Source organism: Podarcis muralis, chromosome 16, assembly GCF_964188315.1.
Source record: "Podarcis muralis chromosome 16, rPodMur119.hap1.1, whole genome shotgun sequence".
In the NCBI taxonomy this organism is placed as follows: domain Eukaryota; kingdom Metazoa; phylum Chordata; class Lepidosauria; order Squamata; family Lacertidae; genus Podarcis; species Podarcis muralis.
The window spans coordinates 9,829,375-9,857,308 of record NC_135670.1 but is presented as its reverse complement, the minus strand read 5'-3'; the positions used below and the strand labels follow the sequence as shown (position 1 = coordinate 9,857,308).

General features: G+C 47.7%; 1 protein-coding gene and 1 non-coding gene across 3 annotated transcripts; both read right to left on the bottom strand.

The window, feature by feature from the left end:
• Nucleotides 1-26: 26 nt before the first annotated feature.
• LOC114586991 (lysosomal acid glucosylceramidase-like) lies at nucleotides 27-27,806 on the bottom strand. 2 transcript variants are annotated; one of them, XM_028710873.2, is made up of 11 exons: nucleotides 27,579-27,806; nucleotides 17,475-17,579; nucleotides 16,404-16,595; nucleotides 13,658-13,807; nucleotides 11,291-11,424; nucleotides 9,173-9,345; nucleotides 7,434-7,671; nucleotides 5,862-6,086; nucleotides 3,611-3,774; nucleotides 2,171-2,287; nucleotides 27-1,038 (listed from the first exon to the last, which is right to left on the bottom strand). In XM_028710873.2, exons 2-11 carry the CDS (start codon nucleotides 17,530-17,532, stop codon nucleotides 900-902), a joined length of 1,590 nt encoding a protein of 529 aa, XP_028566706.1. In that variant the 5' UTR covers nucleotides 17,533-17,579; nucleotides 27,579-27,806; the 3' UTR covers nucleotides 27-899. The 2 variants fall into 2 exon arrangements, with proteins under 2 accessions (XP_028566706.1, XP_028566705.2); XM_028710872.2 differs by lacking the exon at nucleotides 27,579-27,806 and adding an exon at nucleotides 18,504-19,456.
• Nucleotides 19,597-19,787, bottom strand: LOC114587241 (U2 spliceosomal RNA). The gene has a single exon (XR_003704248.2). It is a non-coding gene; the product is annotated as a U2 spliceosomal RNA (small nuclear RNA).
• Nucleotides 27,807-27,934: the final 128 nt, after the last annotated feature.

Sequence of the window (27,934 nt, the reverse complement as noted above, 5' to 3'; positions counted from 1 at the left end):
GAACCCATGAAAGAAAGCCAGGAAGCAGGTGGGTTTCTAGAAAAAGAAGAAAAAACTGGTTTATTGTACGAAAACATCTGAGATAGGAGGAAGCGATCAGCCCTGTGAGGTGGGCATGGTAAAGCCCTCTATGGAACGAATGGCAACTCAAATAGCAAGGAGAGGCGTATTATTAAACTCGGCGTTTTATAGCCAGGGCAGGGTTTTGAGACGTTGCTGAACTACAACTCCCATCATCCCTTGGGCATGCTTGCTGGGGCTGCTGGGAGCTGGGAAACAGAAACATGCTTCAAATCCATCTTCCACCAGCCGCACTCATGGATGGGAGCTGTCGATCGGCAACGTCGTTCGGCTCAAAGATCTTACGGCATTCTTATGCAGCCGATGCTAGTCCTCCTCAGAGTAGACCCGCTGGAAGTAATGGGCATGGCTAGCTTGGGTCCAGTAATGTTAACACACGGGTAGGCAAACTAAGGCCCGGGGGCCGGATCCAGCCCAATCGCCTTCTAAATCCGGCCCATGGACAGTCCGGGAATCAGCGTGTTTTTACATGAGCAGAATGTGTCCTTTTATTTAAAATGCATCTCTGGGTTATTTGTGGGGCACAGGAATTCATTCATTCCCCCCACCCCCAAAATATAGTTTGGCCCTCCATAAGGTCTGAGAGACAGTGGACCGGCCCCCTGCTGAAAAAGTTTGCTGACCCCTGCTCTCTGGATGAAACCGAGAGCGTTAAAGCTATCCAACACCAGTTGCAGAGAAAACACCCCGTTCAGTTCCTGGTTCATACAGGCCTTCCCGCAGAGCAGGCAGACCCATCCCCAGGACTCCTGCAGCAATCGCATCCTGATCTCCCCTTCTCCCTGCTAACGCCAACCCATCTCACGGGCGTAGAACATTTATTGCTGAGCGGGGGGTTCTGCCGACGCCTCCTTGGGCCGCTCCCAGATGTAGGTCTGGATGGAGTCGGCAGTCGACACGGCCTCGATGTGGCCCACGCCAGGGTCGGAGATGACAAACGGGACGTCCTTGTGGGACCTGAGGAAGAGGGCGAGACAGGAAACGATTTAGAAAGACAGGCAGGCGATGTGCCGAGGGGGAAATCTGGGCCAGGAACAGGGCCGGATTTAGGTTTGATGAGGCCCTAAGCTACTGAAGGTAATGCGGCCCTTTCTATGTCCAGTTGTCCTTTGTCAACAACAAATTGTCACTGTTTTTTCGTGTTGAATATATGCTATATGGTCATTTATGGACCTAATAGGTATCTAAGGGACACAGGTGGCGCTGTGGGTTAAACCACAGAGCCTAGGACTTGCTGATCAGAAGGTCGGCGGTTCGAATCCCCACGACGGGGTGAGCTCCCGGTTCTCGGTCCCTGCTCCTGCCAACCTAGCAGTTCGAAAGCACCTCAAAGTGCAAATAGATAAATAGGTACCACTCCGGCGGGAAGGTAAATGGCGTTTCCATGCGCTGCTCTGGTTCGCCAGAAGTGGCTTAGTCATGCTGGCCACATGACCTGGAAGCTGTATGCCGGCTCCCTCGGCCAGTAAAGCGAGATGAGCGCCGCAACCCCAGAGTCGGTCACGACTGGACCTAATCATCAGGGTCCCTTTACCCTTTACCTTTTAACAGGTATCTAAAGCCATTTGCACATAACAAAATGTGTATTTTAGCAAAGCAATTGTTGAACTGAAATACAATTAAGAAGCATATTAATAGTGAAATACAATTAAGAAGTATATTAATAGTGAAATACAATTTAGAAGTATATTAATAGTGAAATAATTATTAAGCTCTAACTGTATGTAGGTTTTATTCTATTTGTTTTTTATCTTATGTTTTGGAAATGTACTTCCAGTTTATTCCCCTTTACATTTTTGGACACGGCCCCCCCCCCCCCCGAGAGTGGGGCCCTAAGCTATAGCTTGTTTAGCTTATACGTAAATCTGGCACTGGCCAGGAATAGTTCTGGAGGGCACCCTGGGAGAAATCCCAGGAAATCTTCCTCGGCCCACGAGAAAAGGACAACCGAAACGAGCTCAACGGCCGGGCAGCGGAGTCAAGGCAGAGAAGAGAAAGACGTTGGAGAAAAGGTTCCTGCAACTTTTCGTCTTATTTTCTTCTGACAGCCGTTCAGCGGCACCACGGAGGCCACCTGGCTCCCACTCACCTGTTCAAGACAACAACGGCCGCCGAGCCATCTGGACGCAGGAAGGCTGAATATTCCAGGTCGGTCCACTTGCTCCTCTGAATCTCAATCCTCTGGGTTCCCTCCGGGAGGAACTTGCTGCAGTAGCATATCAAAGAAGCAGGAGGAAAGGAGAATATGGTTAGATCTAAGTAGCCCAAGGGACGCGGGTGGCGCTGTGGGTAAAAGCCTCAGCGCCTAGGGCTTGCCGATCGAAAGGTCGGCGGTTCAAATCCCCGCGGCGGGGTGCGCTCCCGCTGCTCGGTCCCAGCGCCTGCCAACCTAGCAGTTCGAAAGCACCCCCGGGTGCAAGTAGATAAATAGGGACCGCTTACTAGCGGGAAGGTAAACAGCGTTTCTGTGTGCGGCTCCGGCTCGCCAGAGCAGTGATGTCACGCTGGCCACGTGACCCGGAAGTGTCTCCGGACAGCGCTGGCCCCCGGCCTCTTAAGTGAGATGGGCGCCCAACCCTAGAGTCTGTCAAGACTGGCCCGTACGGGCAGGGGTACCTTTACCTTTACCTAAGTAGCCCAAGACCAGCCCTGCTGCTGCAGAGTGAGGGTGTAGTAGTCCCACCTCAACACAACCAAGGGGGTTATCGTGATAGGGTTTGGGGGGGGCTGGGCCTGAGAGTGTTTATCTGTTTGCTTGTTTATTAAATTTGTATCCCGTAACCTTCCTCTCAGAGGAGCCCAGGGCAGCAAATATAAAATATTTAAAAACATTATGGTTTAAAATAATGATGATTTGGGGGGGGGGGGGCTTCCAAAAACATACTTACCACATCTAAAACGTTTATTTATATTTATTTATTGAATTTATATACTGCCCTATACCCGGAGGTCTCAGGTTGGTTCACATCAAAGATCACAGTATATAAAATCAAAGTAAAAACAATTACCTGGTAACACCCCCCCCCCAAAAAAAGAGCCGCATTTTAAAAGGGTACAGGATGTCGATCAGGTCAGCGAAAGGCCTGGTTAAAATGGAACATTTTTGCCTGGCGCCTAAAGGTGTATAATGAAGGCGAACTTCCCCGGGGAGAGCATTCCACAAACAGGGAGCCACTGCAGAGAAGGCTACGTTCTCAGGTTGCCACCCTCTGGAGCAACCACATTCCCTCATGGTTTTTAATTTCACCCTTGCCTTGGCCCACATCTATCAGCCATCTGATTCCTGGGTGAATGGAGCATTAAAAAAAAAAAATCTCCCTGCAACCCGACAGCATGAGGGACAGGCGCATGTCACCAGGGAGGGTGTTCCACAAACAAGGAGCCACCACCGAGAAGGCCCTGTCATCAAATCCCAGCAGACCGTAGCCTGAGGCGGCGCCACCCACAGGGCCTCCCCATTTTAGGACTCAATGTGGTTGGCCCGGGGGCCACCTGCTTTGGGGACTTGTGGAGGGTCCCGCCGTCTCACCTGAAGTGTGCCATGTGATAAAACATGGGCTGTTTGTAAAACACATCGTTGGCCGCGTCTACAATGACAGGACTGTCAACATAATTTTTGCTCCAGTTGGGGCCGCCTTCCATGTCCAGGACAAGGTTCCAGTCCGTCCAGCCTGTGACGTAATTATTGAGATTCTGCAGGAAGGCGGAGAAGAACACTTGATTCGTTTATTAATCTTATTTATTTCACATTTCTTATGTACCGCTAGGTTGATCAGATTGTATGCGCCGGCTGCAATAGAAGTACTTTTCAAACTAAGGAAGGAAACCAATACATCATAATCATACATGCCTCTTAATAGGCTTAATTTACGCATTAATTCAATTTTTTGCCTTTCCTTTCCTCCCAAAGTTACTTGAGGGCAGCAAACAAGTAAGGATAAAACAATTGGAGATTCAAGAAATCTTTAAAACATCTTCAGAGCAATTCTAATGCAGAAGCAGACTTGGATTCGTATCTCTACTGAAAAGTCTCCTTGAAAGGTCTTTAGGAGGAACCACGAAGACAATAGAGATGGAGCCTAATATTTAACGGGAGGGAATTCCTAAGCAGTTGTAAAAAACCGATATTTTAGTGTTCTAAATGTCAGTTTGCATTTCTTAGAAAGTATTGATCTGATGTGTAGAGAGCTTTCCTATTCTACTTAATTCAAGAGGGTTCTGGAAGCTTCTCCGTGTGAAAGAAACAAGCAGAAGGTCCGGATATTTGGGTTATTCCTTCAGAGAAGCTGAGTACAGATGGCTTAAATTGGTTCTCTCATCTCTTTCTGTCAAGCTCATGCTGACTATAAAAATAGACCAGAAGGAGCCAGGCTTTGACTTTCTCTTTCTATCTCCTTTCCTTCCGGTGTGGTGTTCTGTTCATAGTATGCTATAGTGTCAAGGTTTAGACTTTTTATAAGTTATTGTAATTTTAAGCTAAGTCTGCTGCAACTAGATTTCTTATGAACAGCGCCAATCCTGAATGTATTGGATCTGTGACCATTATGCTCAATTGCCTTCAGTAGCAGTAAAGCTCTGCTGGATTAAATACAATTGCCTCTGATCTATGTTTTGGGAATCCGCTCTGGATCAATATTGAGTAGAATTCAAGGACACTAAACCTTGGAACTCCCTGCCAATTGACTGCCAATTGGCAGGCACCTTCACCATAGTCTTTCGGGCGCCGGCTGAAAACGTCTTTGTCTAGGCAAACCCGGACACATAGAAGTTTACAGGTGTTTGAGTTCTTTTTAGGTGGTTTTCATGATCTTCTGGATATTTTAAAATGCAGGCAGTGACCGATTTGTGCAGGGGTTACGTTCCGAGACATCGGCGCACATACATGAAATCACCTACAATCTGAACACCTGTCGAGAAAGCCTGAAAACACCCCATTCCACCCCTTTTTGTGATGTTTTTGGATCACGTCCGAGCGGCACAATGGGCAGTCACTGCGAACATACCAGACGTGCCTAAAACAGTTGCTGCCTGTACTCATTTTTCACTGGGTTTTTTAATCTAATGCTTTCATATTTCATTTGGTATTTTTCGTTAACTGAGGAGAGGTTTCCTTCAAGTTGATATATATATTGGTATATACCATATTTTTCGCTCTATAGGACGCACTTTCCCCCCTCCAAAAATGAAGGGGAAATGTGTGTGTGTCCTATGGAGCGAATGCAGGCTCCTTGGCTTCAGCGATAGCAACGAGAAGCCTCCGAAGCGCAGAGGGAGCGCTCCCCCTGCGCTCTGGAGGCTTCGCATTGCTTTCGCTGAAGCCTCCGGAGCACAGCGCGAACTCCCACTGCGCTCCGGGGGCTTCAGGCAGCTATCCGCAAGCCTTCGGAGCACAGCAGGAGTTCCCGCTGCGCTCCGATGGCTTGCAGATAGCCGCCTGAAGCCTGGAGAGCGAGAGGGGTTGGTGCACACCGATCCCTCTCGCTCTCCAGACTTCGCTTCGCTGGAGAGGCGCTGCACAGTTTTCCCTCTGCGCAGCGCCCCTTCAGCGAGGCGGAAGAAGAAATGGAAGGGGCTCCGTTTCTCCTACCACTTCGCTGAAGGGGCGCTGAGCAGAGAGGGGGAGATTTTTCTCCCCTGTTCTCCCCCTCCTATGGTCCGGTGCGTCCTATAGAGTGAAAAATACGGTATATATTTTGTTCAAACAAACAAACAAATGTCAGGCTCTGAAATTCTACTAAACTTTTCTTTAAAAAAAAAGTCATTGCAGCTCGCGCTCCTACCGCAAGAATACTGTGGCTGTATTTGCTGCCGCGGTCCCACTCCCCCAGCACCACACGGGGCTCCCAAAAATACGATCCTGTAGAGGCTTCAGTGGAGATGAGGTAATACTTGGGGAAAAGGTGGTGAGTGATAGAGAGAGTCAAGTCGATGGGGGCCAGGAAATCCAAATACCAGTGGATGCCTATCCCATTGATGTAACTGGCCGCCACGGGGTCCTTGAGAACCTAGATAATAAGGGATAATAAAAACAGAATTGTCAAGCTCACAGAGCTCTTAACAGCTTCATATTCTATTTTTGGCCTTTCTACCCCCCACCGGCATGCTTCTAGACCTCATGGAGGAGAGTGAAGATGAGAGCTACAAATCCCCAAAGCAAACTCAAGGCTAGCTGCTTTCAGTGGGCCTTATCTTAAGGATGTGCACATTTGAGACTCTGTAAGGTAGCAATGAGGGGTGGGAAGAGAAGTCTAATTCCTTGTCCTGGGTTATGAAGAAGGGAATTTGGCAATTGCTCCCCACAGATGTGGGTAACCTGTGTACCCCACTCCCCTTGAGGCAATCAGGCCAGAGCAATCAGTCCTTCCTCCAGCTGCTCTGATTGGGAGGAAATAATAATAAGGTAAAGGTAAAGGGACCCCGGACCATTAGGTCCAGTCGTGGCCGACTCTGGGGTTGCAGCGCTCATCTCGCTTTTTTGGCCGAGGGAGCCGGCGTACAGCTTCCGGGTCATGTGGCCAGCATGACTAAGCCGCTTCTGGCGAACCAGAACAGCGCACGGAAACGCTGTTTACCTTCCCGCCATCTAGTCATCTAGTCCAACCCCCGCAATGCAGGAATTACAGCTAAATGACAGATGGACATCCAACCTCTGCTTTAGAAGGTCCTTTTAAGCAGCAGTAAAAGGTAAAGGGACCCCTGACCATTAGGTCCAGTCGCAGACGACTCTAGGGTTTATTAGCCGAGGGAGCCAGCGTACAGCTTCCGGGTCATGTGGCCAGCATGACTAAGCCGCTTCTGGCGAACCAGAGCAGCACACAGAAACTCCATTTACCTTCCCGCCGGAGTGGTACCTATTTATCTACTTGCACTTTGACGTGCTTTCAAACTGCTAGGTTGGCAGGAGCAGGGACCGAGCAACGGGAGCTCACCTCGTCGCGGGGATTCGAACCGCCGACCTTCTGATTGGCAAGTCCTAGGCTCTGTGGTTTAACCCACAGCGCCACCCGCTGTTCCAATAGTAATAAAATAATAATAATAATAATAATAATAATAATAATAATAATAATAATAATTTGTTATTTATACCCCGCCCATCTGGCTGGGTTTCCAAACTGGATAGATATTTATCCTGGTCCTTCCTGGGTTATTTGTATCATATAACAACAACAACAACAATTTATTGCTTTGGACTCACGGGATACTTTGGGCAAAGCCATGATTGTCCAAACGGCCTCCTGGGGCTTTAAATGCTTGGTGCCAGCGTGGCCTCAGCTCCAGCGCCTTTAGCAAAAGAAATAGGAAAACAGAGCCCCTGGGGTTTGGATTCCACCAGTCCAGGGCGGCCCACTCACCACTTCGGCCCAGTAAGGGAGCATCATCCTCTGGTCATCCAGAATGATCAGCTCAATGCCTTTGTAGGAGCTGTTGGCCAAGGCAGGACCCAGATCTTGGGCGATGAAGTCGCGTTGGTGCTCAGGGGAGAAGCCCAGGCACTGGAAGGGGTAAAAGATGATGTCGCCAGCCGTTGGCTCGTTCCCGGCCGTCACAGCCCAGAAAGTCAAGTTATACTTGGCGTATTCGTCTAAGAACCTGCAGAGGGAAATGGCAGCAAAGGTTAGCAGGGCCAAGATGTCACTGAGGATATTTCCCCCTCAGATTACTTCCTGAGATTTTTCTTTTAAGAATCTAAACTTTTTTGTCCATCCAGAATCTTCCCGTTTTCAGCTTCATGGAATGTCTGCTGGTTTTATGAGAGGGATGCAATAATTTTGTCTATCCGCTTTCTGTCGGCTGAACATAACTTTTATAGACATCCACCATTTCATCTCATCCCGCCTTTTCTCTAAGAGAAAAGGTCCCAAATGCTGCAACCTTTCTTCCTAGTGAAGTCACTCTTTTTCCTTGATGATTTCTCAACCTTTCTCAGCTCTACGATATTCTTTTTCTCCCCTGAGGAAGAAGAAGAAGCCCCCTTGGAGCTGAATTGTCTCCTCGCATCTCCACCGTTTTCCTCTGTTGTAAACAAAAAATCTGCCCTTTTCCTTTATGGGGTATCCAGGAGCTCATATAGAGTCCTTACGTAGGTTCCCTATTGGTAGGAGAAAATAACAGAGGCCAACCAGAGAATATTGAGAAGCAAAGCAGCTAGTAAGCCTGATCTTTATTGATCTGTTGCAACAGGGTCCTCACCACACGCAGGAGGGAGGAGGAGCCCAGAACAATGGCGTGCAAGGCCTTATATAGACTTCTGAAATTGCCACCCTGTAGATCAAGACCAGCCTCAGAAACATCATACCTACATCACAGAAAAGGCGGTCTAAAACAGAAATTTGGATGTTGTTTTTCCTGTTTGCCAGGTTATCTGATTGCCTTTCCTGATAGTCTGTCGCCTATTAAAATGCTGATTACTCAATTCCTGAGACAATGGGAAGGCTCCCTGACCCCCCTCCCTCCTTGCAGGGAAAACATTTGGTCAGTTTGGGAATCAAAATGGTGTCAGGTCGGTCTTCCTGTGCTGATCTATGTCCGTGCTTGGTTGGTACACTTATGAACATTTAACATATATCTAAGACCTCAAAAGAGACGCGGGTGGCGCTGTGGGTTAAACCACAGAGCCTAGGACTTGCCGATCAGAAGGTCAGCGGTTCAAATCCCCATGACGGGGTGAGCTCCCATTGCTCGGTCCCCACTCCTGACAACCTAGCAGTTCGAAAGCACGCCAAAGTGCAAGTAGATAAATAGGTGCCGCTCTGGCAGGAAGATAAACGGCGTTTCCGTGCGCTGCTCTGGTTCGCCAGAAGTGGCTTAGTCATGCTGGCCACATGACCCGGAAGCTGTACGCCGGCTCCCTCGGCCAACAAAGCGAGATGAGCGCCACAACCCCAGAGTCGGTCACGACTGGACCTAATGGTCAGGGGTCCCTTTACCTTTTAAGACCTCAATATTCCTATCACATCTCCCAGGAGCCTTTGCTGCACTAGCTGTGTGCTTTGTTTGTGTGCCTAACAACTTTATTACTCTGCGGCCGTCGCAAACTGGTCAGCCGTCAAATAAAATGGAACCAAACGACGTTGGTGGTCGGTGTCGTTACCTGATGAAATAGTTGGCCCAGGCCTTGTGATATCTGTCTCCCGGCTTCCCCTTGAGGGTCCCTCGGCCTGTCATGGCCCCGTTGGTCTTCATCCACACTGGGGAGGTCCAAGGGCTGGCGTAGAGGGCAAGTGGCTTCTTGGCCACCGCTTGCGCTTGCTGAAGGATTGGGATCTGGGGAGGGGATGTGGAACATCGTTGGTCATCCATAAAGATTTGGCCTGATTTCACCCAACACCTGTGTTGTGTCTCAGTGATTTCACTGCTCTCACACGGTGGCCAGAGAGAACATTTTGTTAGAATTCCTGCTCTGTGATTGCAGTCATGGGATTCTTGTCTATCACATGACGGTATATGTTTTGACTCCACAGAGTGAGAAGGGACAGGATGTTTGTGTTACTGTGTTCATAGCTGTCAACGTTTCCCTTTTTTAAAGGGAAATTCCCTTATTCCGAATAGGATTCCTCGCAAGAAAAGGGAAAAGTTGACAGCTATGACTGTGTTCCGTGAAATGGGACTATTGTCCTTTGTTCTGTTTCTCTTTGCTGTCTGATGCTAGAGAGAGAGGGAGCCATGTTGCAGTGCTCTGCGTGTGTTGATATGTAAATAAAGTAGATTAGCCAAAACGCTGAGTTGCTGAAGTCTGTCACACGAACTGTGCAGACTCTGCAGATCCCTAAGTGTGCCGGTGTCTGTTGGCATCGGTCGCTGTGATGTTCGGGCTGAAGAAAGCTTTTGAAGCTCCCGAACAAATGACCAGGAGGGAGAGAACATGCCAGTCAGGCATGTGTCTCTGCCAGGGTCCTACTCGAGTGTAGGACAAGCTCCTGGCACATTTCCCAGGTTCCTCTGGTGGCCCCCAGCTCTTGTTGGGCTGTCACCATTCCTAACCATTGGCCATGCTGGCTGATGGGGATGGTGAGAGCTGGAGGCCAAGAACTGCAGCTCCAATCGTCCCTAACTATTGGCCAGTACTGGATGTGGATGATGGGCTTTGGAGTCCAATAATATTCTGAAGGATAGCAGGTCCGCTCATCTCCAGATCAGTGGACCAAAATATCTGCGGTTCAGTCCTTAGGATCTGCTGTAAAGGCAACAGAGCTGGCCAAGCAGGGGAGGTCAGACTGTGTCTCTCCAGCTATCGCCGGACTACAACTCCTATCATCCACAGCCAGTATTGGCTCAATAGTCAGGGGTGAAGGGGGCTGCAGTTCAACAATACTGCTGGAAGAGTAGAGGATGCTGCTATTGTCAGAGCATTAGTCCCTTGGTCCGTCCAGCTATACAATAATAACTAAATAAAATAGCTTGGTAATGTCTACACTGACTGGCAGCAGCTCTCCAGAATTTTAGGGGACATTCTGGAGGTGCTGGGGATTGAACCTGAGACCAGATACTCTACCAGTGAGCTACGGACATTTCTCTTTTATCTTATAATATGGCATTCGGGGTTCAAAGTGGAGCCTGAGAGTCTTGGGCTAAGGTTTCTTAGTCAGTCAAGCTGGTCCCCCTAAGCCAGGGGTCTGCAACCTTTAAGACAAAAAGAGCCACTTGGACCTGTTTCCGAAGAAAAAAAAACTGGGAGCCGCAAAACTCGTCATTATAAAAATAACTTTTTTGTCACTTTTTATTATTTCTTTGTTTGACCCCTCAGAATTACTCCTCCTCATAGAAATAAACGTTAAATTAACAAGTTACCTTTTTGTGTGTGTGTGTTCTTCACTCCCCTTCAAAACAGTGACCAGCGTACACGCCCCCTTTCAATGCAGTGACCAGCGTACATGCCCCTTACAATGTAGCGGGCGGGTGGGTGGGAAGGTGACATCGGGACGGTGCGTGACTAACGCACGCACCGCCCCCATGCGACGTCACAGTCAGTACAGTGCCCGCCACAGTGGGGAGTGTTGGGGCACACAATGCGCCTCCTCCCCTCGCTAGTATCCGCCCCGGAGCCGCGGCAAAGGTGTAAAAGAGCCACATGCGGCTCCGGAGCCGTGGGTTGCCGACCCCTGCCCTAAGCACAAAGGAAACGGGTTTACATTGAAAAGCAAACCGAATCCACTTTCTCCCCTGGGAATGGGCCTAAATCTTTATCCTGGGGATCGGCGAACCCCTTCACCTTCATTTTGGTGTCTTCCTCCGTCAGGCTGAAGTTTTTCAGCTCAAAGTCGTCCTCCGAATCGTCGTACGTATAGAGTCTCACGGAGAAATCGCAGCTGGCCATGGGGACGCGGACCAAGGTGTATTCGATCCCTTGGAGAAAGTGGAGCCAAAGGCAGACACAGCAGGGTTACTCTCAGGAATAGGACTCACTGAGGAAAATTATTTAGGGGGGGGGGTTCTTCCACATTTCAAAGTGAGTTCACCTGATCCACAAATTAATGTGTAAATTGGACAAAGTCTGATTTGGAACCCACACGCCTAACAAATTCTGTTGGATCTTTGGAGGCGATGAGTGGCTATTATTACTCGTTCAATTTCTTTCCTGCCCTGCACCGTGGGGTCCTAAGGAAGGTCACAATGATGTAAAACCAGTGCTTTTTTTCCTTTAAAAAAATGTTTAGGGGTACTCTCATTTTGACTCAAGAAAATCACCATTTTATAGTTCAAATCGGGAAAATAAATGCAGTAAATGGACAAAAGCACAAAGATTCACAAAATGTTTGGGGGTATGTGTGCCCCTGTGTCCCCTCAGAAAAAAGCACTGTGTAAAACTATAATATTTTAAATCAGTTTAAAACAACAAAGAAAATAGTTTGGGTCCAAATATAGATAGGAGAGAGAGAGAACAGATTCCGACCTAGATAGACAGATTGAGAAAGGGTGAAACTCAAGTTTGAGCATTAGGGTAGTTAGTGAGTTAGAATGAATTAGGGAGCGAGTTAAACAGTGTTAGACAGCAATTGCACCACAAGCTGGCGGGGAAATGAGGCAAATCTTTCCTGGGAGTTATGCAACATCCTTGCCAAGGACATCATATGGGGCTGCCCTGTGGGGTCACGTGTGATTTTTATGTACAGTGGTACCTCGCAAGACGAATGCCTCGCAAGACGAAAAACTCGCAAGACGAAGGGGTTTTTGGTTTTTTTGAGTTGCTTCGCAAGACGAATTTCCCTATGGGCTTGCTTCGCAAGACGAAAACGTCTTGCAAGTTTGTTTCCTTTTTCTTAACACCGTTAATACAGTTGCGACTTGACTCCGAGGAGCAACTCATAGAACGCGGTGTGGTAGCCTTTTTTGAGGTTTTTGAAGACTTTGGCGATTTTTGAAGCTTTTCCAAAACTTTTCCGAAACCGTGCTTCGCAAGACGAAAAAATCGCAAGACGAAAAAACTCGCGGAACGAATTCATTTCGTCTTGCGAGGCACCACTGTATAAGGAAAGGAAAGGAAGAAAACCCTAGTGCAATGGACCCTTCCAGACACAAGATGGCAGTATCAAGAAGCTTGCAGGGAGCCCCATGGTTTGCAGCAGTTTTAAAAAATATATATATATATTGTGGGAGGATGAGGGGCAGGGGAAGAAGCCGGTGGGAAAAGACCAGTGAGGACTGAGCATAACTGCTTAGGTGTTATGTACTGAGTTGAATAGGATCCAAAGGGCAGCAGTCTGATTGGTCCTAGAACAATAGGGTCCAGAATGCAGCAGTCTGATTGGTCCTAGAACAATAGGGTCCAGAATGCAGCAGTCTGATTGGTCCTAGAACAATAGGGTCCAGAATGCAGCAGTCTGATTGGTCTACAAGAGCCACTCAATTCAGCTCCAGGTGAAAGTGAATCCGCAACCAGATTGGCCTACAGGAGAATCCCAGAATTAGCCAATCACGAGGGGCCCATTGTGTAAATAATGTATATAAAGCAGACATTCTGGGGGAACTTCCATTCCTCCTCACCACTATGAGCTGAATAAAGAGCATGAAATCCATTCTCGACTCCGAGTATATTTCATTAGGGTAGTAAAGGATGAATCTGTCCATTGCAGTTTCTCATTTCCCCATTCTCAGGCTCCATCTGCTACTGTACGTTTGAATCAGCATCCTGCCACTTTGAACACCACTTCCCCCAGAGGATTCTGGGAATTGTAGTTTTTGCTGAGAGTTCACAGGAGGAGGCCCCTGTTTTCATCGCAGAACTACCGTTCCCAGAGTTCCCTGTGAAGAAGGTTTGGACCAGGCATAGGCAAACTCGGCCCTCCAGATGTTTTGGTCCTTTTAGCTAGGGATGATGGGAGTTGTAGTCCCAAAACATCTGGAGGGCCGAGTTTGCCTATGCCTGGGTTTGGACTGTTACACCAACTCTGGGACTTGTCAGTTTCCTTCAGGATCGCCAACGTTTTTGCTCTTCTGCCTTCCACACCAGGATGGCATGCAGATATTAGATGGGGCAGAGCTTTCTCCCCCCCCCCCCACCCACTGGAATAGCAAAGGAGCAGAACCAGTGGAGTAAGTTGGCAACCCAGCTGCTGCTACCCACCTCTTGGCAACTTACCTTGTTCTGAGAAATAGGATTTGAGGAGATTTGTCTGAGCCTTTGGAGAAAGCGCCAGGATATTGATGGCCGCCGAATCTGTCAAGGCCCCACCAAAGCCCTTGATTTTTTGATATTTCTGGGATGTCTTGATCTTCAGAGTGAGGGTTTCTATAGTGAAGGAAGAAGGAAGGTGGCTTAGATTGCACAGCACTGCTTGCTTATTCCTATCGGATGCAACTACTTTAGAGTAGGGATGGACTAAATCTGTCCACTGCAGTTTTCCCTCTTTCTTATTTTTCCAGTCTTAAATTCTACATTTCCACATCAGTCAGTCAGTCATTTATTTATTTAGTTACTTTGATTAAATTTTCAAAATTTAACAAAAATAACAAACAAACAACAGCAAATGCAACAACAACCACAAAGAAAAATATGCACAAAAAGAATATCAAATCCACAAAAAGGGATTCTCTGAATCCCTTTGACTTCCTTCCCTACCCCGCCCTGGTTCCTTAAATTTTCTTTTCAGCCGCATATCATTTCTACTCCAAATTATTATTATTTACCTCAAATTTCCTGTGCTATTTCTAAAAAAAATTTTTTAAAGCCCCCACGAAAATACACCAGCATTTTAGTGTGCATTTCTCCTAATGTAGACTAGCAGTAGCCGCACAGCAAGTGACAGCAGAGCTCCTTGCAGATAAACACCTATATATTACACACCAGGTAGCCATATTTGAGCTGGCAGTCACGAATGTGAATTCCAGCTATGTGAATTCACTCAAATCTTAAGTCTTAAAGTTGTAAATTTCTTTTTTTGTTTATGTTGTAAACTGCTACAGGTTACGTGTATGATTTTAGATGGAAGTTTCCTTTTGTTCTCTGTCATCAATTGTAAAGGCTTTTGGCTATATATAATAAAAAATTGATTGAATGTACTACCAGTACTCCCAACAACTCTCGAAAGCTTGGCCTCATCAATAAGATTTGGGGGAACCTAGGCTCACATCTCTTCTCTGCTACAATGCTGTCACTGAGACCACACCCACACCAGACATTTAAAGCACTCTTTTATCACTTTAGACTTCAAGTAAATGCTCTGTAATAATTGCAACGATTTCTATACGTATAATAAAAATGTAAGAATGTCATCAGGCTGCAGTTCCCTTGGCCACAGACAGGTGCTGCTGCAAACTACAACATGATGAGAAAGCAGCCATTCTCAGAGTGCTTTAAAAATCTCTCTCTCTTCCAGAGGAACTTTGGGAATTTGGGCTTTGTGGGGGAAATAGGGGGTTTCCTAACTACTTTCAGCACCTTAACAAACTGTACTTTCCAGGAGTCTTTAGGTGCAGATGTGGCTTGAGGCACTTTGGACCAGTCATAGAATGACAGAGCTGGAAGAGTCCCTGATGATCATTTTGCCTAATCCAGGCTTCCTCAACCTCGGCCTTCCAGATGTTTTTGGCCTACAACTCCCATGATCCCTAGCTAGCAGGAACAGTGGTCAGGGATGATGGGAATTGTAGTCTCAAAACATCTGGAGGGACGAGGTTGAGAAAGCCTGGTCTAACCCTTTCTCATTGCAGGATCTGCAATGTGGGATTCAACCAGGGTACCCCCTGAGACATAATCATCCTGCCACTTCTTCAATTTTTAAAAATTTGTTATTATTTATACCCTGCCCATCTGGCTGAGTTTCCCCAGCCACTCTGGCCGGCTTCCAATCAAGTGTTAAAAACAATACAGCATTAAATATTAAAAACTTCCCTAAACAGGGCTGCCTTCAGATGTCTTTTAAAAATAGGATAGCTGCTTATTTCCTTCACATCTGATGGGAGGGCGTTCCACAGGGTGGGCGCCACTACCGAGAAGGCCCTCTGTCTGGTTCCATGTAACCTCACTTCTCGCAATGAGGGAACCGCCAGAAGGCCCTCGGCGCTGGATCTCAGTGTCCGGGCTAAACGATGGGGGTGGAGACGTTCCTTCAGGTATACAGGACCGAGGCCGTTTAGGGCTTTAAAGGTCAGCACCAACACTTTGAATTGTGCTTGGAAACGTACTGGGAGCCAATGTAGGTCTTTCAGGACCGGTGTTATGTGGTCTCGGCGGCCGCCCCCAGTCACCAGTCTAGCTGCTGCATCCTGGATTAATTGCAGTTTCCGGTTCGCCTTCAAAGGTAGCCCCGCGTAGAGCGCATTGCAGTAGTCCAAGCGGGAGATAACCAGAGCATGAACCACTCTGGCGAGACAGTCTGCAGGCAGGTATGGTCTCATCCTGCATACCAGATGGAGCTGGTAGACAGCTGCCCTGGATACAGAATTGACCTGCGCCTCCATGGACAGCTGTGATTCCAAAATGACTCCCAGGCTGGTCCTTCAGGGACACAGTTACCCCATTCAGGACCAGGGAATCCCCCACACCAGCCCGCCCCCTGGCCCCCAAGAACAGAACTTCTGTCTTGTCAGAATGACTCTGGAGAAGAAGATCCCACCCCCTCACCCCATGGCAGGCAGCTCCACTGTAATACAAGTAATGCCCTTAGGAAGTTATACTTCCTTCAGTGCATCAGCCCTTCGGGTATCTGAAGTCTCCCCTTAACCTTCCCTTCTCCAGCCACCATATCTCAGTCCTACCTACCTCACAGGGTCGTCGTGAGGTTAAAATGGAGTGTGCAAGCTTAATTTTATTGGAGAAAGGTTAGGATATATATAGAGAGAGGAAGACTCCTTGGAGGTAGATCTAAAAAAGTAGACAAACCCACCTTTTCCTGGAGCGTCATTGTGCAGGACTCCTTCACTGCGCTCCACACGCGACCCGGCTTTGTTGCTTTCATACTTGACGTAGGAACCCAGAGGAAGGAGGGAGACAGGCTCCAAGGTGTCACAGTAGTTAGCCCCACATTCACACACCAACGAGCCATGCCCAAAATTCCTGGCAGAACATGGACGGCCTCCTGGGGAAAGGAAGGAAAAATCTGGCTTTTTTGTTGTTCCATTTCTGGGAAGCGGAGAGGTAAGACAGAAAGGGGTTGAGGAGGCCTTATTTCAGCAGGAAGTTTTGCCGAATCAGTAGCCACACAAAGCCGTATGCTCTAGAACAATTGCAATTTATTTCTGTGCATATAATAAAAATGTAAGCATGTAATCACACTGCAGTTGGCTTGACCACAGACAGGTGGCGCTATGAACTGCAGCATGACAAGAGGCAGTGGGTGGGTGGTCCGAGCAAGTGTCAGAGGAACAACCATAATAGGAATGGCTTTTCCCTGACAGGAGGAAACATCCGGGCCACCTCATTGGTCTGTGATGCCGCAGTTGGGAGAGTGGAAGTGAAGTGATGACAAGCACAGAGAGCTGGTATAGTTAGAAAGCTAAAGAATGGCCAATGGTGGCTGAGTCTTGGATTATATTTCCAGAACCCAAAGTGCTTCTAAAAGGGTGTTCATTGTGGGATAATCAGTGCTCCTCATACCTGCAATTCTTTGCAGTGCCCACATCCTTCCTCCCTGATTATTCCCAATTTTTCCTTTCTGGGAAGTGGGGCGTGGGGAGTTGATCTTTTTTGTTAAGAAAACAACTCGGTAGCCAATGACCCATCTTGCTTCTGCAATATTCAGCCTCCATCGGACAGCCTCCCCTTTGCCATCCAGCACCACAATGACTGAGCAACACCTTTTGTCACCACAGGTAGACTGCCTCTGGGTGTGGATGCTCTACTTAGACCTCAAACGGGGCAGGGGGGAGGTGACTGGCACATCTTCTGGAGGCAAGTCTCTTGGTTGGTAAGGCCAGGCTTCTTTGTAATCGTAAACCTTCGGTCGAATGTCGCTCACCTGTCACAGCAACCGTCAGCTGGAGAAGCAGGGAGCAAACAACAGCCCCTTTCCACATGGTTTCACAGCCAGATGCAGTAAACGTTGCTGTTGGGAAAGATGGTCCTGAAACAAAAATAAAGGGGAGAGGGAAGGGGGGGTGTTCAGTCATGATTTCAAGGCTCATCATTGATAACCTCATGGCTAGCCAGCTCTCCCTCCAGCTGTGTTTTCAGCTGTGTTTTGTCCAACAAGACTTCCATGGGCATGTGCAAAGTGCAAAAAGAGTCAGGTGGCTTCATCCATTTCAGTGTCTGCCCATCTCATTTTTCCAGTCTTAAGTTCTGTTTTTAAGTTCCTTATCAGTTTGTGATTATTACTTAAAGGGGGGGGGGAGAGATCTCATGAGAATTAATTAGCATTTTAGCAGGCATTTTTCACAATTCTATGCAAAAAAATTATTTCCTAATCTACTGCTTCCAATCCAGGTCCCCTAATATCTTGCATTTGGGTACATGGTTTTTGCAATTATATGCATTTTGATGCACATTTTATCCTAATGTATGCATTTTGTTCAACGTCACTGGGCTGGAAAAGCTCATTGCGAAATGCAGGAGAGAATTTTGAAAGACCTTAAAGTTTCATCTACTGGTTTCAGAAAGAACGAATGAGGGAGGTTTGCCTTTAAATGCAAACTGACTCAAATTCCTTCTGCGTGACTGGCAGATCGAGATCTGGGAGACGGGGCAGAGCCAATCGAGGGGCTGGACCAGTCATCTGCACACTTCCCTTGTGAGGACAGACAGAAGGATCCGTCCATTTCTTTTTCTCATTTTATCCATCTCAATTTTGGTTCTCCTCATTCCTGCAGAAACTTTCCAATTTTCTATTCTTTAAAATCCTCATGAAAATTAAACAGCAGTTTAGTCCACCACACACACACACATTTCAGTGACTTCTAAGAAACACATTTTTAAGGAAGTTTTGATATTTCTGCAAGCAATTTCTCCTACTATAACGCATCTCTTTCTGTCATTTGAAACAACATACTCATTTTTAGGCACCGATCTCTGCATTTTTGAGAACGTTGGTCGGAGAGATGAATTGCAAAATTGAGCCAAATGTGGATTTGGAAGGACGGGTGTGGTTTGCTTCTCGTGTTGTTTCAGAAAGTGGTAAAGGTAAAGGGACCCCTGACCGTTAAGTCCAGTCGCAGATGACTCTGGGGTTGTGGCGCTTATCTCGCTTTACTGGCCGAGAGAGCCGACGTTTGTCCACAGACAGTTTTTCCGGGTCATGTGGCCAGCATGACTAAGTCGCTTCTGGCGAAACCAGAGCAGTGCACGGAAACGCCATTTACCTTCCTGCCAGAGCAGTACCTATTTATCTACTTGCACTGGTTGCTTTCAAACTGCTAGGTTGGCAGGAGCTGGGACCGAACAACGGGAGCTCACCCCATTGTGGGGATTCGAACCGCTGACCTTCTGATCGGCAAGCCCTAGGCTCTGTGGAATCGAATAAGACGAGGAATAACAGCAAAATGTTCCATACAGTGGTAACTCGGGTTAAGTACTTAATTCGTTCCAGAGGTCCGTACTTAACCTCAAACTGTTCTTAACCCGAAGCACCACTTTAGCTAATGGGGCCTCCCGCTGCTGCCGCGCCACCGGAGCACGATTTCTGTTCTCATCCTGAAACAAAGTTCTTAACCTGAAGCACTATTTCTGGGCCAGCGGAGTGTGTAACCTGAAGCGTATGTAACCCAAGGTACCACTGTACAATGTTTAGGGAGAACATGAAACACCCTTACTGCTGAATGAGTTTGCATGTATGTAGTGGAAGGAACGTAGTATTCCACTGCTTCCACTATAAAGGTAAAGGGACCCCTGACCATTAGGTCCAGTTGTGACCGACTGGTGTTGCGGCGCTCATCTCGCTTTACTGTGGGAGCCGGCATACAGAGCGGTACCTATTTATCTAATTGCACTTTGAGGTACTTTCGAACTGCTGGGTCGGCAGGAGCAGGGACCAGCAACTGATCGGGAAGCCCTAGGCTCAGGACCACCCGCTATCATTATATAACGCTACAAAAACGTTAGACTTGTTTTGATCTCTCTTTTGCACCAGTAATATTCCCCCCAGAGGGAGGTGCACCGTTCCTGGAGGTACTGCAATACCAGGTCGATGCATGGAGTGGACGGAGCAAGCCCCTATTCCATCTCCCAGCTCCAAAAATCCATTTAATATATAGTCCTCAAATAGAGGACATATCAGATATTAAACTGATAAGAACAGATACTACACTTGATCTTAGCCAAAAGGCCGAGAAGCGATACCGAGCTGTGCAAAAATTAAGCGGGTCTCCTTTCCCGATGCCTTTTGAGCTGTCGGGGACCACCTGGTACTGCAAAGCGCTCACCGCCCCCCACGGAATCAGCACCGTTTCCAGTTCCACAAAACACGCTCTGGCAACGTTTCTGCTTCTGTTGCCCAACGCACCAGCCTTTTGATGGGCAGTTTAATCTCAAAAATAGTGGATTCTGTTGATTTTATCCATTTCTCAGCCGTCTGTCAGGTCAGCTCGATGGCCATTGGTGCGATATTTGCATAAACCCACCCCTTTTTGGCCATCGCGTGCTGCGCAACTGTTAACTCACTGCTTGCCAGCAGAGGTCCCAAACGTTTCAATTTGACAGCTTGTTGTTCCTTTTAAGCTGAATACTCGTGCTCCCTTTAACATTCATGCACATTAGGAAGGAAAAATGCTTTTTTAAAAAAGAGAGAGAGAGAGAGAGAAAGAATCAGCATAGCATGAGAGCATTCAGCATTTGTTTTCCAGAGGTACTTTGGCTGTCCCCTGTTGGAAACAGGAATCTGGGTTAGAGGCATTTCTCTGCTTGGATCAGGCAAACCACCTTGACTGATGTGCAGCAATGTGCGGCTGCACACAGGGTCCATCTAAAACACATTAAAACACATGATTTCCCCCCAGAGAATCCTGGGAGCTGTAGTTTGTGAAGGGTGCTGGGAAATGGAGCTCTGTGAGATATAAACTGCCGCGGGAACCCCCCCGCCCCCATCATTCAGTTTGTTCAAACTTCACACACTACATACGCTACGCTTCTGTTATAAATTCATAGAAAATCAACCATACATCAGATCTGCACTCTTCCACTTTTATTTTACTCCATGAAGGACTACAAAATGGGGAAGTTACAGATAGGTAGCCGTGTTGGTCTGCCATAATCAAAACGAAAAAAAAACCAAAACCTTCCAGCAGCACCTTAAAGACCAACTAAGTTAGTTCTTGGTATGAGCTTTCGTGTGCATGCACACTTCCTCAGATACACATATCTGAAGAAGTCTGTATCTGAAGAAGTGTATCTGTATCTGAAGAAGTGTGCATGCACACGAAAGCTCATACCAAGAACTAACTTAGTTGGTCTTTAAGGTGCTACTGGAAGGATTTTTTTTGTGTTTTGAAAATGGGGAAGGTTTGATACAGGGCAGCCATAATCCCTTCAGCATACCAGCACATACACAGGAGGCCCTGCCCAGTTGCTATGCCAACCCTGATGGTCCTAGACAGAAGACCATCAAGATCACAAAGAACTTGCATATGGGAGTGGATTCAACATGGACTGGAACAAAGGACAATGATCAGATCTTCCCTCAGGGGGCAGGAAACTGCAAACTCCCCTCTGTCACCTGGAAATGACTCATGGGGAGGGGGAAAGGGGGAACCAGCCAGGTGACAAGACACTCAGGTTATCACCACAACTCCTCCCTCAGCCCCTCCTTTTTGTGATGTAGTCTTAGGGGTGTAGTTTGGGGGATTAGTAACTAATAAAAGTTGGGGTCTTCTTTTGTTCTGGACTTCCATTTTGCTTCCTCTTGTTGCGGGTGGGAGTCCTGTCGCGACAGTCTCCAATAAAGGCCAAGCCTACAGGCTCCTGTTTTGTTCCAAGTTATCCTGGTTGGTGTCTTTGTTTTTGTCCAAGGGAGCCCTCAGATTTTTTCCATTAACAAAACAGTCTTTGCAGGGAAGGGAAAACGATGTTATTCAAATATATGGTGCCCATGCTTTTTTGCCTTTTTTTTTTTGTAAAGAAGGGATTTAAATCAGATGCGGCAAGCGCCTGAGCCTCATCGCCAGTTCTTATCTGACGGACATCAGAGCACATAAAAGGAAGTGATGAGGATGAGGAAGAGCTTCTCTGGTTTGGTTTCTGTCTGCCAGGCGTCCATTAAAAGGCAGAGGAGCAGGACCAGTTGAAACAAGATGGCAACCGCTCCGACTGGAGGGCAAGTTGCTGCAGCATTAGACAAAAACAAACACGTCTGTGTCTGTTGGGATGGGCCAAGGAGGCCCTAAGGTGTGGCTGGCGTAGGAGGATGAGAGGGAGAGGGTGGCTGGGAGAATATTTTCCCCAGGCAGTCTGCAGGTGCGAACAGGGCTGGCCCAAGACAATTTGCCACCTGAGGTGGACCCCCAAAATAACAGCCTCCTTCCCCACCAGCAAAGAAGGGGTTAGGGAAGATCTGCAACAGGAGCAAGCAGGGAGGAAAGATCAACGTCAGGATCTGCTGCCCTGGTGGTACCTGCCTCCAGAGGCAGTCGCTGCCCCTTGCCTCGTGAGTGGGCCGGCCCTGCAGACCCTCCAAGTGTCCCTATTTGCCAGAGACAGTCCTGGATTTACAGACGCCGTCCCGGTTTCTGATTCTGATCCCAGAATGTCCCGCTTCTCCTTAGCACACCCCTATTTTCATCAGAGAAAGATTGGAGGGTATGGAGATATGCGAACCCCGAGCCAAGGAGATAAGTAACTATAGAACCTTTAGAAGACATCTGGAGGCATCCCTGTGTAGGGAAGTGTCTCACTTTTTAATGTTTAATTCTGTTTTTATATATGTTGGAAGCCACCCAGAGTGGCTGGGGCAACCCAGTCAGATGGGCAGGGTAATAACAACAACAACAACAATAATAATAATAATTTTATTATTATTCATACCCTGCCTATTATTATTATTATTATTATTATTATTATTATTATTATTATTGAATAGGATGTCCCTATTTTCATCAGAGAAATGTTGGAGGGTATGGGGTTCAAAGCGGATTGGAATAACTATGGGAAAGTGCAAGAAGAAGAAGAAGAAGAAGAAGAATTATTTTTTTATTTATACCTCGCCCATCTGGCTGGGTTTCCCCAGGCACTCTGGGCGACTCCCAACCAAATATTAAAACACAATACAGTATTAAACATTAAAAACCTCCCTAAACAGGACTATTAGTTCTGTGTTCTGCCGCTCTGAAGGCTGAATCTGTAGATGTAAGAACATGCAGGTGGACCAACCTGTCTCTTTTGATCTTCCAAGTTTCTCCCACCCCTCGGGCTTCAGCTCAGTTCTCCAAGAGTGACAGTAGCTAAATATAAGAACCTAGGAAGAGTCTGCAGGATCAGGCCAAGGGCCCGTCTAGTCCAGCATCCTGTTTTCACAGTGGCCAAGCCACTTCTGGGAAACCCACAAGCAAGATTCTAATTGTGCTCAATATGGTCAGCGTCACCTGGCATCACCAACTCTGTAAAGGTAAAGGGACCCCTGACCATTAGGTCCAGTCGTGACCGACTCTGGGGTTGCGGCGCTCATCTCGTTTTATTGGCCGAGGGAGCTGGCGTACAGCTTCCGGGTCATGTGGCCAGCATGACTAAGCTGCTTTTGGCGAACCAGGGCAGTGCATGGAAACGCCATTTAACTTCCCGCTGGAGCGGCACCTATTTATCTACTTGCACTTTGACGTGCTTTCGAACTGCTAGGTTGGCAGGAGCAGGGACCGAGAACCGGGAGCTCACCCCGTCGTGGGGATTCGAACCACCGACCTTCTGATTGGCAAGTCCTAGGCTCTGTGGTTTAACCCACAGCACCACCCGTGTCCCTGTTCAGAAGATACTGATGTTATAAATAGGAAATTGGGAACTGCTAAATATGTGACATGATGAAATCCAGATTGGAGGGTGTCGAGGAAGTCTTTTAGCCATGTAAATACACCAAAGAATAAGAAGGAAAAAATTCTTCTTTTATTTTGTGTGTTTTTACTGTTGTTAAGTTTTTATGTTGTGTCAAATGTAATGTTTTTCTTTTGTGTTTTTGTCTGTGTTTTATAAGAGAAAACTAATAAATCTTTTTTTTTGGGGGGGGGGGAATAAAAATCTGCCAGCGTTCACCTGCAGTGGATGACTGTGAGTTCCAGTGCTAGGAGAGTGGCAGAAAAGTTTTTAATCTGCATTGGCTCCATGAGATCATTTGTCCGGCGAGCTCTGCATCGTCCACCCTGAGTGGCAAGAGCTCTCCAGGGTCTTAGGAAAGGAGTCTTTCTCCAGCTTCCAACTTAGGGAACAGGCTGTACTACCAAAATGATTACGGTTTTAAATGACAATTTTAGGTTATATTTTAGTGATCAAGATTTAATGTCTATTTTTAACTGCTCTTATATCGGAAGTGTCTCTGTTAAACCCAATCGCAATCCAATGTATTCCTGTTGTGTTTTATGATTTTCCCGATATTGTAAGTGAGCCGGAACTGGTCTGTGACCGTAATAATTCATTCTCCAGCCCAGCGTAGAGATGCCTGGGATTGCATACAAAGCCGATGCTTTGCCAGTGAGCTATGGTCCTTCGTCTGCATCCCCCTCCTCTTTTGGGGGATCCTTCCAAGGTCAGATCCCTCATTGGTACTGCTTGGCACACACACACACACACACACACACACACACACACCCTTAAGGGTATGGGCTTGGTTGGAATGGATGCTTTGCCTGGCTGGAAGAGAGAGAGAGAGAGAGAGAGAGAGAGAGAACTCTAAGGGGCTGCTGTCAGCACAGCCCCCCCAAAATATGTGGAGATGGGCCTGAGTCACCCACAATCTTGAGGGCCCAGACCGGTCCCCGCAGGTCCTCCCCATAGCAGTGGAGGGCCCTGTAGGGCCTTGCAGCCTCCTTCTACAAATTGTTATTGAAGTTTTCCAAAGGAAGGCTTCCTCCCGCCAGGTGTGATGTCACACATGTGTGTCATACGTGTGACATCATGTGCATTCGACAAGCTCCGCCCCCCCGCATGCCGCACAGAACTCGGCACCTCTGGATAGAGGGAAGTGTGAGTGTGAAAAAGCTAGCCTACTGCACAAATATAAAAACCTCCCACTTTTGTCTCTGGCCCCTCCCGCCGCTGGCAAGTGGCCCTCGGAAGGTTGTGGAGAAGTGAGTGTAGCCCTCCAGCTGCAAAAAAGGAGGTACCGGTATTTCCCTGATCTGCTCTATAGCGGCTCAGCTTTCCAAAGTACAGAGAATCTCCTTGGAAGTCCTAGTAATTGCTTTGCGGTTTCCTTACAAAGCAATCAACTGCGAAATGGATTAAGAGAACAGGTCCCTGCCCCACTAAGCTTACAATCTCAGGATCAAAGTCAACACTGTGGTGATTGTGCAGATGCAATCAGCACATGCTTTTTTTTGCAGCACCAGGGAAACGGAGCAAGGCAGCTGTTGCTTTTTGTGACACCACCACTGGCCAAGGGTTCGAGAAAAGGCGCAGACAACATCAGATGATCAGAGGACAGGCAAAAAGACTTAGGCTAGGCTTGGGGCAAATTAGATGGTTGTATTTTGTGGCCTGCTGATTTGGGACAAAGACCCCCATGGTTTGTGGATGAGATTGTTTATGTACTGTGGTACCTCGGGTTACATACGCTTCAGGTTACATACGCTTCAGGTTACAGACTCCGCTAACCCAGAAATAGTACCTCAGGTTAAGAACTTTGCTTCAGGATGAGAACAGAAATCGTGCAGCAGCGGCGCGGTAGCAGCAGGAGGCCCCATTAGCCAAAGTGGTGCTTCAGGTTAAGAACAGTTTCAGGTTAAGAACGGACCTCCAGAATGAATTAAATTCTTAACCCGAGGTACCACTGTACTTATTAAATTTATAGCCTACTTCCCCCAGCCAAGGAATTCAAGGTGGCACATATAAATCTATCCCCCTCCCTATTTTATCCTCAGAACAACCCTGTGAGGTAGGTTAGCATACCCTCCAACATTTCTCTGTTGAAAATAGGGACATCCTATTCCATAATAATAATATTAATGGTATTATTTATACCCCGCCCATCTGACTGGGTTGCCCCAGCTACTCTGGGTGGCTTCCAACATATATAAAAACATAATGAAACATTTTTAAAAAAACTGCCCTGTACAGGGCTGCCTTCAGATGTCTTCTAAAAGTCAGATAGTTGTTTATTTCCTTGACATCTGATGGGAGGGTGTTCCACGGGGCGGGCGCCACTACCAAGAAGGCCCTCTGTCTGGTTCCCTGTAACTTCACTTCTTGCAGTGAGGGAACTGCCAGAAGGCCCTCAGAGATGGACCTCAGTGTCCAGGCTGGACGATGGGGGTGGAGACGCTCCTTCAGGTATATGGACCGAGGCCGTTTAGGGCTTTAAAGGTCAGCACCAACACTTTGAATTTGAAATGTAGGTCTTTCAAGACCAGTGCTATATGGGCAGGTAGGGTCTCAGCCTGCGTACCAGAGGGAGCTGTTAGACAGCTGCCCTGGACACAGAATTGACCTGCGCCTCTATAGACAGCTGTGAGTCCAAAATGACTCCCAGGCTGCACACCTGGTCCTTCAGGGGCACAGTTACCCCATTCTGGGCAAGGGAGTCCTCCACACCAGTCTGCCCCCTGTCCCCCCAAAACAGTCCTCCTGTCTTGTCAGGATTCAGCCTCAATCCATCCTCCAGCCGCCTCCAGGCACTCACACAGGACCTTCACTGCCTTCACTGGTTTTGACTTGAAAGAGAGGTAGAGCTGGGTATCATCTGCATACTGATGAACACCCAGCCCAAACCCCCTGACGATCTCTCCCAGTGGCTTCATATAGATGTTAAAAAGCATGGGGGAGAGGACGGAGCCCTGAGGCACCCCACAAGTGAGAGCCCAGGGGTCTGAACACTCATCCCCCAACACCACTCGCCCCAGTGAGAATCCCACAAGCAGGACCTGAGGGGAACAGCAAATCTCCCCTCCTGTATTTTCAAGAAAATTATTTTCAGAAGCATTACTGCCTCTGACCGTGGAGTTGGATATAGCCGGAGAGCTTAGCAGCCATCAGTGGCCTCTGTCTCTGCTAATCTGCCTCCGTTAATCCACTTTCAAAGCCATTCCAAGTTGGAAGCCATCGCTTTCTCCTGTGACAGGGAGTTCCGTAGGGTAATTGGAAAAAATTAAAAGAAGCAGTAAAAGACATGCACCTTCTGCTGTGTCGCCTCTTAAGAGTTCATCCATACTTCCTTACGTCCCATTTCTCTTCCCACCCCCCACCCCCTGTTTCCTGGGGAAAACCGCTCTTTAGTGCTCAGTTTGGGTCTTCTCCAGGCTGACGTTTGCTCCGAGCTAAGAGCGGGTTTTCCCTGGGAAAGGAGTGCGGCAAGGGGGAAATGGCTCGAATTCATGCCCTTACTATACGCAGTGTAAATACAGTGGTACCTCAGGTTACATACGCTTCAGGTTACACACTCCGCTAACCCAGAAATAGTGCTTCAGGTTAAGAACTTTGCTTCAGGATGAGAACAGAAATCGTGCTCCGGTGGCGCAGCAGCAGCAGCAGGAGGCCCCATTAGCTAAAGTGGTGCTTCAGGTTAAGAACAGTTTCAGGTTAAGTACGGACCCCCGGAATGAATTAAGTACTTAACCTGAGGTACCACTGTAAGAACTTCCTTTTATGTGCCTCCCTTGACAGCTGTGAGTCCAAAATGTGAGCTCTTACTTGCTTTTTCTATCAAGCTCAAAACCCCCAGATGCTCTCCTGTACTATTTCAGACATGTGGTTTATTTACTTATGTATCTGTTTGCCTTGTACATTTATGAATTTTATATATATATATATATTTGAGACCTTAGAATTCTAAAAAATAAGAATAAAAAAAACCAGATCCGGTGATTTTCTTAGCCAGGGGAAGAAATTCATTCGCAGCTTTCTCTCCCATGTGGGAAAGATGGAATCCAGGCCTGTCACAACCCCATCTCCTTCCACGCCCTGTCCCCCACTCTCTGCGACAACCCCTGCCCCAACTCACCTGTTTGTCCGCCACAGATGCGAGACAGAGGACCCCTGGCTCAGTCTTGATGCTTCCAGAACCCAGTTCCCTTGCGTGGCTCCCCAGGATCCTGAAACACCTGAGAGCAACTGCCTGGTGGATCTGGCAAGCATCAGTGGGAGGGATCCCGCCCGTCTGGCTCAACAGGAAAATCCACTCCTGACGAAACCTGGTTCCCTGTTCCCCCGTTTGGGATCTGCAATTCCTCTGGGAATTGGGGCCTGGGTGTCGCAAGCGCTTTCTCTGACGCGCCCAGAGTTGTGGAAGCAGGAGCTCTGCCTCGCCGCAGGGCCACACAGACCTGCCACACAGACCTGCTCATTCCAGAGAGAAAA

What these genes read in the sequence shown, in the direction of transcription:
- LOC114586991 (XM_028710872.2), bottom strand. An exon ending in TATCACATGGCACACTTCAG is followed by an intron (nt 2,288 to 3,610) that starts GTGAGACGGCGG and finishes ATGCTACTGCAG; the next exon opens with CAAGTTCCTCCCGGAGGGAA. An exon ending in GCCGTTGTTGTCTTGAACAG is followed by an intron (nt 1,039 to 2,170) that starts GTGAGTGGGAGC and finishes CCTCTTCCTCAG; the next exon opens with GTCCCACAAGGACGTCCCGT.